Here is a 19,013-nt window from a genome sequence, read left to right on the forward strand (position 1 = left end):
GGGCTTTGGTCCAATTAGCACTTTTCTTTGAGGTGTTGCCTGTAGCTTTGAGGCATTATTTGTTGTCTTCTTCTAAGACTGTGCCTTGGTATTCACTGCCCCCACAGTAGCTTTTTATGGTCAAGTTCTTTTTTGTTGTTGTTTGCTAATTTTTCCATCCTTTGAACTTTTTGTTTAAGTTGGACTCTGCTCACCTTGGGCTGGGGAGGCACTGTTCCAAGCTTCAGGCTTTTTCATGCTGCTATTTTGAGACCTAGTTCTGGGAATCTGCAAGTTTTTGGTGCTTCCAAAGTGTTATGATCCTGGGAGAGGTATGCTCACTACTCTCCTGGTCTATGCTCTGGTCTTTACTCAGAAAAGGTCACTGCTCCCCTCTAGTCACAAGCACTAGTACTCCTTTCTGCTTTGGAACTGTGACCAGGACTCCTGCTTCCTTATAATAGACCACAAGCACTCCTCTCTGCCCTGGAATTGTGACCCAGAATTATTATAGGAAATAGAACTGACAATCAACACCAGCAGAGGGTCCCCTATAATCTCTTCCTGAACAGTTGTCTGGTACCCTTACCATCTCTGGACTGAGATCTTCTGAGATGTTGCTGTTGTTGCTGTCACAGTCACTTCCAAAGCCCTCTTTCTCTCTTCCAGTTTATGCTACTACCAATGCACAGGCTGCACCCACCCCAATGTCACAGACCTCTTCTCTGACCTCCTAAATTGTTTTATGCCGGAAAAATGTCTCACTCTGAGCTTTTACTGGCTCTGCCACTCCAAAATTTGACTTGAGGAGTTATTTTAAAGTTTTTTTGGAGACAAATGTTAGAATAGTTTAGCTGGGTTGCTGTATTTAATATATCATCTTGGCTCTACCTCTCCTTACCCATTCTACCTTTTGAAGAGAGTATTTATGTGAAATAGCTAATCTAACTTCTAGTGGCTAAATGGAATTGGGGTGCAGAGGATCAAGCCCTGTGTGTGTGTATGGGGGAGGGATATTTATGAAACTTTCTGCTAAGGTTTGAAGTGGTGGTGAGCCACATCAGTGCATGTAGTGCCTAGATCCCATATAAATGAAATATGGGATCACTGAAATATTTCTATTGAGTACATGTTTAGATTCTAAATTCCTTAAGAGAAGGGAGAATCACTAATCTTCAGTAGCTACACCAAGGCACAGTTCAATACTCTGCATTTCATGGCCACTTTATAAGTACTTGTTTGTTTGTTTTTCCAAATGCTTTATTGACTTCTGATTTACATCATTCATTTCCACCAGATTTTGAGTTACAAATTTTCTCCCCGTTTTTCCCCTACCCACCACCCCAAAATAGCAGTCCCACAGGATATCCCCTCCTCTAATCTGCTCTCTCCTATATCTTCTCCCATACCCCCTTCGACTTTTCCAGTAGAGGATGGTGGATCTCTAGGCCCTAGTGCCTGTGTATCTTATTTCCCAACTACATGTGAAATAGTATTAATAATAGTATATATATTTTAAACATTTGATTTTAAAACTTTGAATTCCAGATTCATTCCCTTCCTCCCTTGTCACCCATCCTTACTAGGAAGATAAGCAGTTTCAGTATAGGTTGTACATGTGTAGCTAATGCAAAACATTAACGTAGTAGATATATTGTAAAAGACTGACTATATGTCCCTCCCTCCTATCCCACCTTCCACTTGTTCTATTCTCTAATTTGATCCTGTCCCTTTTCAAAAGTGTGCTTTTGAAAAAAGGGTGCTTCCAACTTCCTTCCCCACCCCAGCCTTCCCTCCCTTCCATCATCCCCCTCCCCCGCTACTCTCCTGTAGGATGAGATATCTTATTTAGTGTGTATTTCATTCCCTCCCCAAGCCAAATTCAATGAGACTAAGGTTGACCCATTCCCTTTTGCCTTCCTATTCTTCCCCTCCATTGTAACCATTTTCCCTTGCCTCTTCTATATGAGATACTTTATCCCATTCTGTCTCTCCTCATCTCCTCTCATTATATTTATCTCTCACCTCTTAATTTCACCTTTTAAGTATAATCCCTTCCTATTAAATTGGTCCTGTGCCCTCTTATGTATACATGTAAACATATATGCACACATTCACATATGTATTCATACACCCATATGCCCTCTGATATTATATATTTATATTCCCTTAAACTATTTTCATACTGAGAAAAGTTTCCTAAGTTACAATTATTGTTTTTCCATGTAGGAATGTGAATAGTTCAACTTTGGTAAGTTCCTTATGATTTCTTTTCAGTGTTTACCTTCTCATGCTTCTCTTGCTTCTTGTATCTGAATGTGAAATTTTCTATTCAACTCTGGTTTTTTAATCAAGAATACTTGAAAGTCTTCTATTCCACTGAATGACCATATTTTCCCCTTGAAACATGATACTCAGCTTTGCTGGGTAGGTGATTCTTGGTTTTAATCACAGCTCCTTTGCCCTTTGGAATATCATATTCCAAGCCCTTCTATCCCTCAAAGTAGAAGCTGCCAGATCTTGAGTTATTCTGATTGTGTTTCCACAACATTCAAATTGTTTCTTCCTGGCTGCTTGTAATATTCTCTCCTTGATCTGGGAATTTCAGAACCTGGCTATAATATTCCTAGGAGTTTTCTTTTTGGGATTTTTTTCAGGAGGTGATCAGTGGATTCATTCAACTTCTATTTTACACTCTGGTTCTAAAACATTGAGAATTTCTTGGAGGATGATTTCTAGGTTCTTTCTTTGACCATGGCTTTCAGGTAGTCTAATAATTTTTAAATTATCTCTCCTGGATCTATTTTCAAGGTTGGTGGTTTTTCCAATGAGATATTTCACACTGCCTTCTACTCTTTCATTTGTTTGGATCTGTTTAAAAGCATCTTGATTTCTCATAAAGTCATTATTTGCTCCAACATAATTCTGAAGGAATGATTCTCCTCAGTGAGCTTTTGAGATTCTTTTTCCATCTGGAAAATTAGGCTTTTTAAGGCAGTCTTCTCCTCATTGCCTTTTTGAGCCTCTTTTGCCATTTGAGTTAGTCTATTTTTTAAGGTATTATTTTCCTCGGTCAGGCTGTTGACTCTCATTTCATAATTTTCTTGCATTGTTCTCATTTCTCTTCCGAATTTTTACTCCACTTCTCTTATCTGCTTCTTAAGGTACTCTACAGCCTGTAACCAGCTCGTATTTTCCATTGAAGTTTTTGGTGCAGGAGTTCTGACTTCACTATCTCCTTCTATTCCATGCTTTGATTCTTTTTGTCCCCAAAATAGGAGTCTAATGTTGGAGTCTTCTGTTTGCTTTGCTTCCTTTGCCTGGTCATGCTGCCACTCAATTACTTGACTTTTGGGCTTTTTGCCACAATAGGACTCTGCTACGAGACAGGGGAGCTTTGTACCAGATGCTGGGGTTTTCTCAGCTGCCAGAGGTATTAGTTGGGTGCCCTCTCTGAAGCCTCCACATGCTCTGGCAAGCTGGTCACACACCCCAGGACATCCACCCTAGACTGCAACCCAGATCCAAGCAGATTAAAGCAATAGCAATTACCCCTCAGACTGGTTGCTTGGTCTACCTACACTCTGCAGGCCAGGAGCTGAAGCTGTCATGTGGCAGTGGCTGCACAGCAGCCCTCAGCAGCTTCTCACCCTGAGGGCAAAATCCAACACTCTCCCAACTACCGGATCCCAAAGTCCACACTGCACTGACCTCTCACTTTGTCCTTAGCATCTATGTGTTGATAATTCTGGACTGCCACAGATGCTGGTGATCTAGAGACCCTCCAGCCGGTGCCTGGTCAGGCCCACCCTGGGGCTAAAACCTCGGAGTGGAGCTGGGCTCATCTCCCAGAGCGCTGCATTGGCCGATTCCTGCCAGCCTGCCAGGCTGTCCTCAGCAGGAGGTTAGCTTCTCTGTGTCATTTTGTGGGTTCTGTAGCTCCAAAGTTTGTTCAGAGTCCTATTTTACATGGATTGGTGGTGGTGACAGCTGCAGCCGTGTGGAGTTCCTGTTTCTACTCTGCCATCTTCACTCCGCCCCCTATAAGTACTTATTGACTAAGCAAACTTGACAAATGATAGGGAAAAAATCCTTTTTTTACACTTCATGGATCCTGAAGTACAATCAGAAGTCAATTAGAAGTGAAATCTGCTCACTCCTTTCAACTGATTCTTTTTTTTTTACTTTTTTGTTCCACTCTCACCTGCCAGTTATCACCTATCCTTTTCCTCCAGGGCCCTCTCAAACCAACACCAACCATTACATCCCAGAAACTACTTCCCTTAATGACTTTTAAGCTTTGTTCAGTCGATACAACTTCCCCCTAAACCACAACTGCTATGCTATGAACATTCCTAGAATCCCATTTACTAAGGGAAAAGAGCTAAATGCCTTTGATTGCTGGGAAAGTTTTAAAATGGATCATTAAAGAAATGGTTAAGGAACATCTAGAAAGGAAACTGGTGATTAGAAAGAGCCAGCACAGTTTCATCAACAATGGGTCATGTCAAACTAACCTTATTCTCTTTTTTTTGACAAGATTACTAAATTGGTAGATCAAGGAGATGTCATAGATATAATTTACTTAGATTTCGCTGCAGCATTTGATAAAGTTATCTCATCCTGTTTTTGTGGTTGAAAAATGAAGAGATGGACAGACAATAATACAATTTATGCTCTATAATTGCAATTGGGCCCTCACAATGCTATTCCTCCCTAAATGATTTTCTATCTCACTCCTCAGCAACTGTTTCAAACATTTTTTTCTCTCCACAAGCCTCTCAGGGAGTCTCTCTCCCCACCTTTTCTGCTTAAGAACTAATCCATACTTCACTGATAAAATTTAGGCTCTCTCTTCTCCCCTTCTCCTCATCTCACAGCCATGTGAAATCATCCCCCACTATTTCTTCACTTAAAGTCCCTAATAATGAGAAATTGCTTTTGCTCCTAATGTCAACCTCTCTACAAGCACTACTGATCTCATGCCCACCCATCTTCCCCAGCAGATTGCTCCCATAACCATCAGTACCCTCTCTAATTTTCAATGTCTCCCCATCTCTCTATTGATCTGTTCCCTCTTGCCTAAAACATGCCCAAGTCTCCCCTACTCTTAAAAATCTCTTCCTATATCCCTTCAAGCCCTCTAGATAGCATCCTATATCTCTTCTCTGCTTCTCAGATAAATGCCTTGGAAATGATATCTACAATCACTTGTAATGTAGAGCATAGAAGTACTTAGTGCCTTCTTTCAGCTATTTAATTATTTAGCACCTTGTTTCAGTTCAAGTTTCTTTTGAGCCTTGCCCATGATTATATCAAGTCTTTGTTAAGAAACAGAACTTGTGAACCCCACTGTGGGAGGAACTTGCTGATGTAAAAAGAAGGGGAAGAACAGGGAGAAGCTAATGACCAAATATAAGGAGAAGCCCAAGCTGGGAAACAGCAGAACTGAGAAGAGAACACTTGTGGTGGCAGAGTTGAGAAGGAGAAAACTTGTGGTATCCTGGCACTCTGTTTGTCTGTTCTGTCTGTGTTGATTTGTGTTTGTAATATTTTGTACAGAAGTCCTGGGACCTTACTTTAAGCTCTTAAAGAGGATTTTCTTGTTGTCTGCTTACAGAAGTCCTAAAGGAGGGTTTCAGAGGTTCTGGGACCATACTAATGATGTGTGTTGGGTTCTCAGATCTCATTGGTGGGTCTGTGTTGATTTCACAGGCAGATAGTGAATTGATGATGGTGCCAGCAATGTGCATGAATGTTATTGTGGCTCTGTTAAGCTTTGTCTTCACAGAAATTGTGAAGGACTTGAGTTGCACTGGACACTGTGAACTTCAATATGGAACTGAACAAGGAACTGGATGAGGAGTGGAAGAGGAGCTGAGAGCTGCCTACCTTTGAATCCAGATTAGAGTTGGGTAGATTCAGGCAGGAGCTGGACCCATGGAAGAGGAACCATGGAATCTGAGAACCAGCCTCGAGTCAAGATGAAAAGACCTCCTTTTGGGTACCTGATGCTGATTGAGAAGATCATGATTTACTGTGGCCTAGGGGTGGGAGAACTTTGTACTCTGTACCTTGTACCTCTTAAGGATGATTGCATTAAGGATGATTGGAAACTAATCTCCAGTCAAGAAGAAAGAAGATCTTTTGACTGAGAGATTAAGACAATGTGACCTAGGGGTGGAGAACTTTGACCTTTGTACTTTGTGTCGCTTATGGAGGTTTGCTCCTCAAGAATGACTGAGTTAAGGACTTACTTTGTGATATCTTTTGCTTAAAACTATGTGGCCACTTTAGTGATAAGTTATGTTATAATTGTGAATGCTGTTCTTTGACTTCTGTGAATGTTTTGCTTTCATTTACTGCTGAATAAATAGAGAGGTCACTATACTATGTGATCAGAACCTTAAAGCTGTTCACAGCAGTAGTCCTCTGGAAAGCTGCTCATACATGGCTTTACATCAATGTCTCCACTTTTTTCTCCTCTCCCTGGATGCTAAAACCTCTGAAATATGGCTTCTGGGATCATTATTAAATCAAAACTGCTCTCTCCAAAGTCACTTTTTGATTTTCAGATCAAATGGCCTCTTCCAGATCCCCATCCTTCTTGACCTCTCTACCATATTTGACACTAGTAACCACCTTGTCCTCCTGGATGCTCTTTCCTCTTGAATGTTCTTTCCTCTCTGTGTAACTTGGCTTGGTCCCAGTTCCACTCCTAATCTTTTCCAGTTTCCTTTTCTGGCTTATCATTCCTATCATGTCCCCTAAACGTCAACATTTCTCTGTCCTTGTTCTTTTTTTCTCTTACTCTTTCTGTCAGTGATCACATCAGCTCCAATTGGTTTAGTTTTCAGATCTATGCTGGTGATTTTCAACCATTTTTCAGTCAAGTCTAACTCTTCATGACCCCATTTGGGGTTATCTTGGCAAAGATACTGGAGTGGTCTGCCATTTCCTTTTTCAGAGGAAACTAAGGCAAATAAAATTAAATTACTTGCCCTGGGTCACATAGCTAGGAAGTGTTTGAGACCAGATTTGAACTCAAGAAGATGAATCTTTCTGACTCCAGACCCAGTACTCTATCCACCATGCCACTTAGCTGCCCCAAGCAAGTGATAGACAGCCAGATCTATATACTCAATCCTATTCTTTGTCCTTGAGCTCCACTGCTGAATCACTAAATGCCTGTTGGACATTTGAAATTGGAGATCCAGTAGACAAGACAAACTCAATTTGTTCAAATTGGAATTCTTCCTCTTTTCTCTCAAACTTCCCCTCTTTTAACCTCCCTATTACTATCAGGACTCACTACCATTACCCCAGTGACTCAGGTTTGCAAACTCACTGTCGTTCTCGATTCCTCGTTCTTGTTCATCCTACATATCCAAGCAGTTGCCAAATATTGTGATTTCTTTCTCCACAACATCATTCATGTACATTCTCTTTTCCCATGCCTGTGACTTTGCACTGTGTATTTCCAGTGTCTGGAATGTGCTTGCTCCCAACTTCTGACTCTTGGAGTCGTTACATTCCTTTAAAACTTAGCTCAAAAAAAAATACTTAGCTCAAGTAATACTTCCTTCAGGAAGCCTTTCCTAGCTCACTCATAGATGCTAAGGCCATCCCCTCCAAGGTTACCATCCATGCACTCTGTCTTTCTTGTATGTTCTGATTTATAAATATTGTCTACCTGTTAAAATATAAACTCCTTCAGGAAAAGGACTAATTTAATTTTGCTTTTTATCCTCAGCATTCAGCACCCCACCTGGCATACAGAAAACACCCAATAAATGCTTCCTGGTTGACTGAATGATTAACGCAATTAAATGGATTAAGAACTGGTTGAATATCCAGGCTCAAAGAATGAATAGTTGTTGCTACATCAATGTCACCATGGTAGAAGGTCTTTAAGAGATCCATGCTGGGCCCTGAAATATTTAACATTTTTAACAATGACTTGGATAGATGTAGTATGGTCATGAAAGTTGCAGATGGCACAAAGCTGGAAGGAGTAGCTAACTCACTGGATAAGAGTCAGGATCCAAAAAGATCTTGAAATGCAAAATCTAATAAGATCAATTCACTATAGTGAATCCTGGACTTAAGTTCAGACAATCAGCTTCACAATTATAAGTTAGATTTATTTATACAGTAATTATTCTGAAAAAAGATCAGGAATTTTGGGGCGGCCAGGTAGCACAGCGAGTAAGACCACCGGCCCCAGAGTCAAGATGACCTGGGATCAAATCTGAGCTCAGACACTTAGCACCACACCCAGAAATAACTGGCCATGTAACCTTGAGCAAGTTACTTAACCCCAATTGCTTTTAAAAAAAAAAAGATCAAGAATTTTAGGGTACCATAAGAGAGATACAAGCCAGCAATGTAATTAGTCAAAAAAGTGGATGTTATTTGCAACTTCAGTAAGAGTGGCACTGCTTACAGGAACACCCTGATCATCACACTGTACTCTGCCCTGGTCAGAGCACATCTGAGATGTTTATAAGGACACAAGGTTAATGGGGGGGAAGGGGTAGCCCAAACTAACCTGCCAGCTAGGCTAACAGTAAGGTGGCTAATCGGTTTTACCCTGATATGCCAATTGTAGGGATGCAAACCCTCTGAGAGACTACTAAAGTTCCTCTTAAGAGGGGTCCATGCCAGCTTAGTAGTAAATAGGTCTTCTTGCAGTTTATTGGCTTAATTGGGTTGTGTAAAGTAGTCTACTACTCCTTGGTGGCAGGAGGACAGATGTGTGGATCCCTGCTCCAACCCCAAGCCAGGTCAGTTATTATATAGAAACAAAATAAAGAAGGCATAGTGCCAGCAATGACTCAGGATCATGTGCAAATGTACCCATGAGATAATTGGAGTGTCTTTTGCTGTTTACATTTATTCAAGGTAGTTTACATTGGTTACCATTGTATAATGCTGTACTCAGTTCTGGGAAATACAGTTAAAGAAGGGCATTGATAAGCTGGAGAATATCCAGGGGAGAGCAGTTAAAACAGTGAAAGCCCTTGGGGTCATGCCATATGAAAAATGGCTGGAGGAACTAGGGATTTTTGGAACATGAAAAGAAAAGGCTCAGAGGGGACATGACAACTACCTTCAAGTATCTGAAGAACTATCAGACAGAAGAGGAATCAGATTTGTTCTGTCTGACCCTTAAGGATAGAACTAGAAGCAATGGGTTGAAGATGCAAAGGGGAAAATTCAGACTTCCTTTTAGGAAAAAGTACAAATCATGGAAACAACAGAAGTTATTTCTTTTTATCTTGCCTGGTCAGCAACATTAATAATCTATAAAGAGAACCTAGAGAGCAAAGAATTGGTTGGAAGTGGAATGAATAGAAGAGGGAGGATCACCACTGCTTTATGTCCTTTGGACTTATCCATCTGGGTCATTTTAGTTAAAAGGAATACAATCCTACTTTTTATAGATGAATGGGCAAATGGTAATCAATTGTGTTAAAAATAGACCTACTTGGGGCAGCTAGGTGGTACAGTAGCTAGAGCACCAGCCATGGAGTCAGGAGAACCTGAGTTTAAATTTGGCCTTACTACTAGCTGTGTGACCCTGGGCAAGTCACTTGACCCCCAATTGCCTCCAAAAATAAAATAAAATAGATCTAGTTGATTTGGACAAACTAAACTAGATAATTCACTGTTGTGGGTATGAAATAAATTGTCTGAGACAATATTAAGTATCAATTCAAGTTTAACATTTGGGTTTCTAGTGGAATGTAAGTTTTTTTGATGACTGGGACTGTTTTTTTTTTTGTTTTGGTTTTGTATTCTCAGTGTCTAGCATTGTACCTTGAGTACAAAAGGTGCTTAATAAATGCCTGTTGACTTTGATTGGATTGAGAATTTCATTGTGCCCTGCTACAGAAACTGTAATGCTGCTAATCAAGAAGTACTTTGGTTGTTATCAACCAAATTTGGAAGTTATAAGATATGGAAATCAGAGAAACAAGCCTTTGACTGAAAGGCAAAAACTGGGGGGGGGGAGGAATGGTATGATACTAGTAGCTATTAACAATCATTTCCTTCCCCTAAACTAGGATGGCCCAGTGGACTTCCATCCCCAAATCTGATATTTGGAGGTGAGATGGGGGGGGGGGGGGGGGATTCCTACCCTGAAGGTAAGGAAAAAGCTCAATGTCTGGTATTTCCTTCTCCCACTACGAGTAATCATCTCCTACCCTTTCCAGACAATATAAAAGAACCCAACCACATCTTAAGGTTACAGTGTATGATGTTCTTCTTGTGCCAGCTTTTAATTTTACTACATCTCTAGCACTGAACACTACGATATTTATCAATCATTTGCTCAACAAATATTTTATGCTAAGAACTTAAGGGACCAGGGATAGGGATAAGGACTAGACTTGTGTTTTCATTGGTACAACTGATCTCCCAGATGAAGAAACTCCTTTTGCTAATACAAGCTGCACCTTCTCTGCATTTTATGTTCTTTGAGCATCACCTAGTGCACTGAGGAGTTAAGTCACTTGCCCAGGATAACAAAAACAGTACATGTCAAAAGCAGAACACGAATCTAGGCTTTGAGGTTGGTTCTCTATCCACTACGCCCCAATATCTATTCTCAGGGAACTTACGGTAACTATACTGTAAGGAATCTTGGCATATATACAGATAACATTGAGTGGTGGGGTTCAGATCTACAATTTTCACCTGTGTTTGGTAACTCCCAGTGTGCAAATTCTCTCCACCAACTGTTAAATCCTCTATACCTTAGGGCTCTTGGAGAGTAGTCTGAGAGGTTAAGTAATTTATGTATATATGTAAGGTAGGACTTGAGCCAGGCCTTCCTGATTCCAAGGTTGGCCTTAACCCAGTATACCATACAAATAAGTGCAATAAAATTATTTTCTATTGCAAATAATTGCAATCCAACATTACATATAATAAGGGCATAAGGGAGATACAAACACATTTTCAGTGAGATTCATGGGGGGAACACCATTATCATTAAAAGCTTCCAGGAAGAAAGGACATTTGTAGTTGGATTTTAAAGGATGAGCAGGAATTTAGCTGGTGAAATAGTCAGGGTAAAGAAATTGAGGCATAGGGAGCAATATAAGCAAAAGAATTTGGGACTGGTGCCTGAGCATCCATTCCTGGGTCTTATTAGGATAGTTATATAAATAACTTCATTATTACTACCTTGTCCAAAAGTGGTTTGTTTACTTGTTACCATGGGTACCTGGTGTTCTAAAAAAAAAATGAAACACACCAAAATGGAGATGAAGGTATTACTCTGGTAAATCAGGAGAGAGAAGGCTTTTACAATCCTAAAAGCAAAAAGGAAGCAAGCCAGGAGCCAATAAATGGCTACTAAACAGAACCGTGTCTGGTGGCTTTTGGGATAAGAGCAAATAGCTGCTGTACCGAGGCTTGGGATCTTTCTTTAGGAGAGGGTTGAGCCCCAATTTAGTTATACTGTTAGGATACAGAATAAGAGAGCACAACTCAATAGTCTGTCATACGACCAATAGTAATTTGGAGCTATGTACCAGTTCTCAAAGGGCCAGACCTAATGTAGTTCCTTGTGGTTCAGATATGTAGTAGGAAATTGATCAGAGGAACTCCTAATCAATTGAGTACCTTTAATTGACTTTTTGAAATTCTAAGGTTTGCACAAAGGTTCACCTCCCATGGAGTTAGATGCAGGCTCTCGATCCTTGCTTAAAAGAGGTGAAATTGCGCCAGTGACACAGCAAGACATGTTCTTTTCTGAGATGACACACTATTACCTGACTGGACCCTATAAGGTCTTATGTCAAAGGTGACTGGCACAAAAAGTCAAGGTAGGGCATGCTTATGAATCAAAAGGATATATTCTCCATATGAGCTATGGGAATAGCACCCTTTCTTTTGAGTCTTCTCATTTGGGACTCTTTGCCAGAACTTTGTAGTCCTTGGCCTTCTAGCAAGGGTACATGGAGGGAGGGAATTTTTTTTCTCTCTTTTACCCCGTCCTCAACAGGCAATAACAATCTGTGACTACAAGTACATGGGAGAAGGAATGTGAACTTGCCTAAGTGAGCCTGAATCCCAGGCTACCTTTCTGTTTCCTTCCCTAAGCATAGGTCAATGACCATCGTTTCTGGAAAGATGACATTTCCAGCCTTGAAAAGAAAAGTTCAGAAATCCCTGTTGGGTGCCAATGACCCATCAGGAGGTATTTTAAGAAGAGGAAGACAGACAAAAGAAAGAAAGGGGAAGGGGAAGGGGAAGGAGAATGATGAGGTAAAAGAGAAAGGGAAGGAAGAGGAAGGGGAGGAGAGCTAGGTTAAGGGGAAGAACACGCCTAAGAAAAAACCTTAGATAGCATCCATACCTAAGCTCTATTTTTCAAGATTTTAACAGAATTACTCAAGGGTAAAAGCAAAAAGCCAGAAAGAGAGAAAGAATCCTAACTGCATTCTTTTTAGTTCAATTTCCTAGGAAAAATCCTGGTCCATGTGAGCCCACAATTAGATTCCCTTATGGGAACATGTTCCCTGGACACCTGGATCATGAAAAAAGCAACAAAGGATATAAGGGTGGTGTCATCACAGCACTGTCAATATGTATATGTACTACACATATATATCAACTGAGAGCTCTAAGCCTAGAAAGTACTACACGTATCTAACTATGAAAAGAACAGTGACTAATCTAAGATCCCATCTGTTGCCAAACTAATATAAGTCAAGTCAATAAACATTCATTCGGCACTTGCTACGTGTCAGGTACCATGCTAACTGCCAGGGATACAAAGGAAGACAAAAATAGTCCCTATCCTCAAGGAGCTCATACTCTAATCGAACATTTTAAGCAGGTTACCATGCCTTCTCCTGTGGATGGATGCTATGGGAGACCATAAACTCTAAGTAGTATGTTAAGTCCTGATCCTACAATTGTATCAGTTTACCATCCAGGCATTCTGTGGGAAGCCTTAACTGATCATCCTATTTATTAATTCTTTAAATATTAGGTATTTATCTGCTTACATGTTATAACTGTGGGAACACAAGCTCGCTATGGACAAAATGATGGGAGTTAGACTACAGGACCTCTAAAACCCCGTTCTAGTTCAAAATCTATGATTTTACTGTCTTTTTATCTATGATGCTTAGCACAGCACCTTGCAATAGAATGCACTTAAATGCTTGTTAAATTGAAAGTTACCAAGTAATCTTCAGTGCTGAGCTTCTCCTCCTCCTCACACTAGGGACCTAGGGTCTCTGTCTCCTTCCCCATCATTAACTTTCTTGCCTCTTGACTCTGATGCAAAAATTCCTAGTTCTGGGTGGATGTCACCATTTATAACAAATATATAATGTTTAAGCAATGAGCATCAAGGTATAAAGTTATTTTTTCCAGTAAAATGAAGGTATTAATCCTCTACATCCAAAGAATATCCTTGTTAAACCATGTCCTACTATGAAAGTTATATTTTACACAGTAGAAGCTAGGTGGTGCAGCGTCTGAGGTGAAGGCTATGGATTCAGGAAGACTTGAGTTTACATCCTGCTTCCAAAACTTGCTAGCTGTGTGATCCTAGACAAGTGACTTAACATCCCTAGACTTCAGTATCCTTATCTGTAAAATGAGGCAGTTGTATTGAGTGGTCTCTGCAGTCCATTTCAGCTCTACATGTATGATCCTATGACACAGTTAAGAAAAAGACGAGAAGACACATACGTGTAACTGGCTAAAACGAACTTGCTTAGGAACAATAGTCTCCTCTGATTAGTTCATTAAAGATCTGTTCTTTAAGGAAGAGATCATAGAACCAGAAAGGACGTTACAGACAACCTGGGCCAATCCTCCTTATTTGACAGCCAGAAAAATAAGGATCCAAGTGGTTTTCAAAAGGTCACCCAGTTAGTGATAAAGATGGAAAGAGAATCAGTGAAATTCCCTGAGCTGACCAGTATTCTTGCCACTACACAATATTGGCTGTTTTCTTTTTGAAACAAAGCTAAAGTGTGTAAATAATATGAAATTCAGATAAAGTAAAGCTAAAAGGACTTTCTTTTATCTATTTCTGAACTTTTTATCAATTTCAGAGAAACTCTGGTCTACAAATTGTAGACAGGATTTGTTAGGGCATGGGGAAGGGTAGAAAGGGTGCACATGTATTGAAAGGGGCACTCTTGGCCAAGAAACTATCTACAAAGGAACTTTACTCAAAAGGAATGAGTTCTCCAAGCCCTTTCACAACTGATCAGCCAACAGCAATACAAAAACAGAACAAAATCAAACCAGACATGTCCCTGTGTTGCATTTGCTGGCACTTTACAGGATTGGATTTATGATGATGCTAACATGAATAATGATAAGATAATCAAAATCTTGGAATTGGAAGGGACCACCAAGGTCATCTCATTCAATCCATTGCTAACCAAGAATCTTCTCTACATCATACCTGAGAAATATCATCCAGGCTTTTATTGAAGTCTCTAGTTAGGAGAAACTCACTACCTTTGGAAGTATCCCCCTACCATTTATGGGTAGCTCCAATTCTTAGGAAGCTTTTACTTACTTGAAGCAGATATTTACCTTTTCACCATTTCTACCCATAGCCCCTAATCCTAACCTCAGGCACCCAGTAAAGCCAATTTAGAGCTTTTTATTTATAACAAATCTTTAATAACAACATTTGACATGTAGGTTTGGGTTGTTTTTTTTATATTTTTCTTAAAGTGACCAGTGATATTGCTGTTATGGGAAATGTCAAGTGAGAAAATTCCCTCTCAAATGCATATTGGCACCTGTTTTGCAGCTGTCAGAGGCCCTAAGAGGTTAGATAACTTACCTGGAGTTATAAACCAATATGAGTCAGAGGTAGGATTTGAACACAGGTCTTCCTGACTCCAAAGCCAAAATCCTATCCCTTATGCCATATTACCTTTCATAGTACTTTATGTTTTATAAACTATTTTCTTACTATCTAATTTACAAAGCCAAGGCAAATGAACTCAATTCCTCCTAGGTACCTGTCTTACAGTTACTGTAAACTGTTGCCAGGTGGTAGTTGATATTTTGAAGGTGGTCCAAATAACTAGGTTTCCCATAGAACTGTTTAACCAAAAATAAAACTTTCCCCCAATTAGGTGTTCTTCTTAAAGTTTTAAAAATGTGTGTACTAGAATTAAAAATCCCAAACATGAAAGAACACTACATTTAAAGAGAATGCACCAGGTAAAAGGAAAATTTGAAGAAATACAAAACTCTAGTCAAAATAGAAACGTCATTTACTAACTTTTAAAAGGGAAGGAAGGAAGGAAGGAAGGAAGGAAGGAAGGAAGGAAGGAAGGAAGGAAGGAAGGAAGGAAGGAAGGAAGGAAGGAAGGAAGGAAGGAAGGAAGGAAGGAAGGAAGGAAGGAAGGAGAAGGAAGGAAGGAAGGAAGGAAGGAAGGAAGGAAGGAAGGAAGGAAGGAAGGAAGGAAGGAAGGAAGGATTCAATAAATATCTAGTGTATCTACCAGGAACTATGGTAAAAGCTTTACAAATATTATCTCATTTGATCCTCACAACAACCTTGGAAGCTAGGTGCTTAATTATTGTCCCCATTTTATATATGAGAGAACTGAAACAGAGGTTAAGTGACTTAGGGTCATATGCCTAGCAAGTGTCTCAATTTGGATTTGAACTCAGATCTTCCTGACTGCAGGTTTGGTATTCTATTCATCAGACCACCTAACCGACCTTAAGCTTAACAAAATAAGTCTACACTCATTCTGATTCTTCCCCAGAACTGAGTAGATCTAACCTCCCCATAAATCTATTAATTCAAAATCAAAGTCTTTACTAGATGTATACAGTTCTTGCTCCAGCTTCAACTTTTTGGAGCTTCAGAGTTATCTAAACATCAAAAACATTTGTATATTTTCTTATACTACAGTCTTTAACTCCTCCAGGAACGAAAGACTTAAGCCTCCACTTACAAATTAGTAGAACAATAAGACCTTTGCCCTCTTCACTCCCTTCCTCACTTTTTCTTCTCTCCTTGTTGCCAAGAAGAAAGAGAGAAATAATATCATTTGTTCTTCTATACCAGACATCCTGATACTGTCTTTTTCCCAAATAGAAAGGAATATTGCCCTCTCTTTCTCTGAGTAACTTAGTCTAAGCTTTCTCCACATCTTTTTCTGATTGATAATTTGAATATGCATAATTCTACATATTATTAGACATTGAGGGTTTCAGTTTCCCTGTGACATTTATGAGTTGTTCTCTGACAAAGAGTACCTTCTTTTAAAGTAACCATGTCCTTTTCCATGCAATGTGATAACAATTAAAACTCATTTAAGCACATAGCATATCATTCCCCTCATTTGTATCATAATGTCACTACATATGTCTTTGCCTATCAGAAGTTACAAAGCTTCTCATAAATTGGTACTCCTCCTCAGTTCCTGTTGAGCCATTTTCTCCCCTTCACCCCACCATACAGCACATATAACTGTATATAGGCACAGACATATACTCACATCCCACCCTACCGTGGACCCAACTTATGTGTTTGCTCAAGTGGACGGTGTAAGCTAGTTTCTCACCAAGTGATTCCACTCTGTTCTGTTCCCTTCCCATCCACTATCACGCCTAGTTGATTTAGTCACAAAATGCAAAGGGTAGAAAACAAGGTGCTGCTTAATCAAATCATAAATATTGACCTCAATTCTTGCATACTATGTTGTCATATTGATTTGGGGAACTGCATCCTTACCCTGACCCTTTATATTCCAGGAGACAATCAATAGCCTCCCTTTTCAAGACAGGATTGTTAAGATGCTTCTTGGAATATAAGGAAAGAAAACCCTTCCTGCCTATCTGATCAAACAGTCTCATAACTATTCTTCCAGAAAAAAAATTGTGAAGACATCAGGAAAGTATGAGGCTAACACTCACTGCAAACTTGACTTGACAGTTTTCTTCCCCGAGGTAACACAGGTCTCCTGAGACATTGGTCTCCAGCCACAGGTGTTCTCCATTCACAGCATTCTCCTGGAGAAAAAAGACCAGTTTTATTTTGTTTTTTCCTTTCAGGGATGAGAGGAGGTACAAGGAATGATAACTAAGAGTAAAAAAATTCAAATCTAACCTTTATTTTAAAAGAAAAAAAGTTAATAAATGGGAAAGTGCTCACATGACCACACGACAAAATTACCAGACTTGATTCTTCCAAAATTCTGGAAAGGGGGAGGAAGAAATATCAATCTGCTGGGTTGGAGGGCCGTGTTTGATTTTGAACAGAAATAGCCCTAGGCCGCTGAGATGTTTGGTATTTTTAACCACATGTACAACGGATTAATGGAATCTGTCATTAGCACATTCATGTGGCCCTCACTAATTCGGAATCTGTCACTATTCAAAAGGTGAATAGACTCATTTGCCTTTGCCTAGCAAATTCTTGTTGATACTGCATACTGTGAAATATCTTACAGGAATGATGTTTAAATTACTTAAAGAGAAACAGACTTTTCAAGCACTTTGATAGGATCTAAATTTGAAGACATATTATTGGCTATTAATCAAGCTTTCTTACCTGTCTATTAAAGCAAGCCCCCTAAGGCAAAGGCTCTCAACTAAGGATGCTAAAGCCCTCTTTAAAAATTATTTTGACAACTGTATTTCAATATAAATGGTTTCTTTTATAATCTTTAATAATTTACTTCATGCATTTAAATACATTATTCTGAGAAGTGTCCTGTAGGCTTCACCAGACTTGTGTCCATGACACAAAAAAAAGAACCTTTGCCCTAAGGAAAAAGGCAAAATTTACCTGACAAAGCTATTTTGAACCATTAGATTAACCAAATGACATTTAATTTAAAACAGCAACAACCCTATATTTCCTTAGAAATGGTCTGCAGTTACTAAGTCATATGGGTATTTCCTCACTTCATCCTAAACTGTGAGCTTTCACGGCTACTTCAAAATATTTGGATCTACTCCAACCTGAAGGGAAGGGCAGCTATTAGAACTATGGGATTCTACTGTCCAAAATATATGTCAAGGGTCTTTGAAGTGCCATGTGAACTATTCTGAAGTGTTGGGGTTCCACTGAAGTAAATTCCTTCTTACATCTTGCTAAATGGAAAATGGAGACCACGAAAAAGTTGTGCACAGTCACTAAACATCAACAATTTATATACTCCTGCTCAAAAGCTGAATCGGGGGCAACTAGGTGGCACAGTGAATAGAATACCCGCCCTGGAGTCAGGAGGACCTGAGTTCAAATCTGACCGCAGACATTTGACACAAAAACTGGCCATGTGACCTTGGGTAAGTCACTTAAAACCAATTGCCCTCCAAAAAGCAAAAAATAAAATAAATAAAAAATCAAAAGCTGAACCAGGCCTGCTGCCTGAAAATAAAAAGAACTAAGCTTATCAGGGAAAAAATAAAATATACTGTAAAATTATGAGAATGATTCTATAAACCATGTAAGAAAATCAGTCTCATTTCTTTATGATGACATTTCACAGGATCATGGATTTAAAACCTAAAAGGACTTGAGATGATAAGTAGTCTAACCCTTCTTTTTTACAAACTGAGGAACAGAAAGGTTGTCCAAGGTTTCAAGGTACTAAGTGACAAGTCAGAATTTCAACCCAAATCCACATCCTCCAGATTCAACATTTTTTCTCATGCTGCTCACCATGGAACTGCCATTATTGTTGTTCAGTTATGTATGACTCTTTGTGACTCTATTTGGGGTTTTTGTGGCAAGGATACTGGAATGGTTTGCCATTTCCTTCTCTAGATCATTTTACATATGAGGAAACTAAGGCAAATGGGGTTAAGTGACTTTTCCAGGGTCACAGAGCTAGGAAGTGTCTGAGGCTGAATTTGAACTCATGAAGAGGAGCCTTCCTGATTCTAAACCCAGTACTCTATTCACTGTGCCACCTAGCTGCTCCCAGAATTGCTATTACTCTTTCCCTTTCACATTATTATAGCATGGACTTGAAGGTATATTGTATAAATTTGAATGAAATCATATG

At 39.5% G+C, this 19,013-nt stretch overlaps 1 protein-coding gene across 3 annotated transcripts in view; it reads right to left on the bottom strand.

Annotated features, from left to right (window-relative positions):
• The window catches only part of DGKI (diacylglycerol kinase iota), a 586,838-nt gene that overhangs the window by 391,509 nt on the left and 176,316 nt on the right, over window positions 1-19,013 (bottom strand). For all 3 annotated transcript variants that reach the window (XM_069087305.1, XM_069087306.1, XM_069087304.1), the window contains exon 3: window positions 16,915-17,010. In XM_069087305.1, the coding sequence (XP_068943406.1) occupies window positions 16,915-17,010 (96 nt within the window). The remainder of the gene's footprint in view (window positions 1-16,914; window positions 17,011-19,013) is intronic.

The sequence above is a fragment of the Petaurus breviceps genome, unplaced genomic scaffold, assembly GCF_028583685.1.
Source record: "Petaurus breviceps papuanus isolate PSGF00001 unplaced genomic scaffold, PetGlider_PUasm1.0 181, whole genome shotgun sequence".
Lineage (NCBI taxonomy): Eukaryota > Metazoa > Chordata > Mammalia > Diprotodontia > Petauridae > Petaurus > Petaurus breviceps.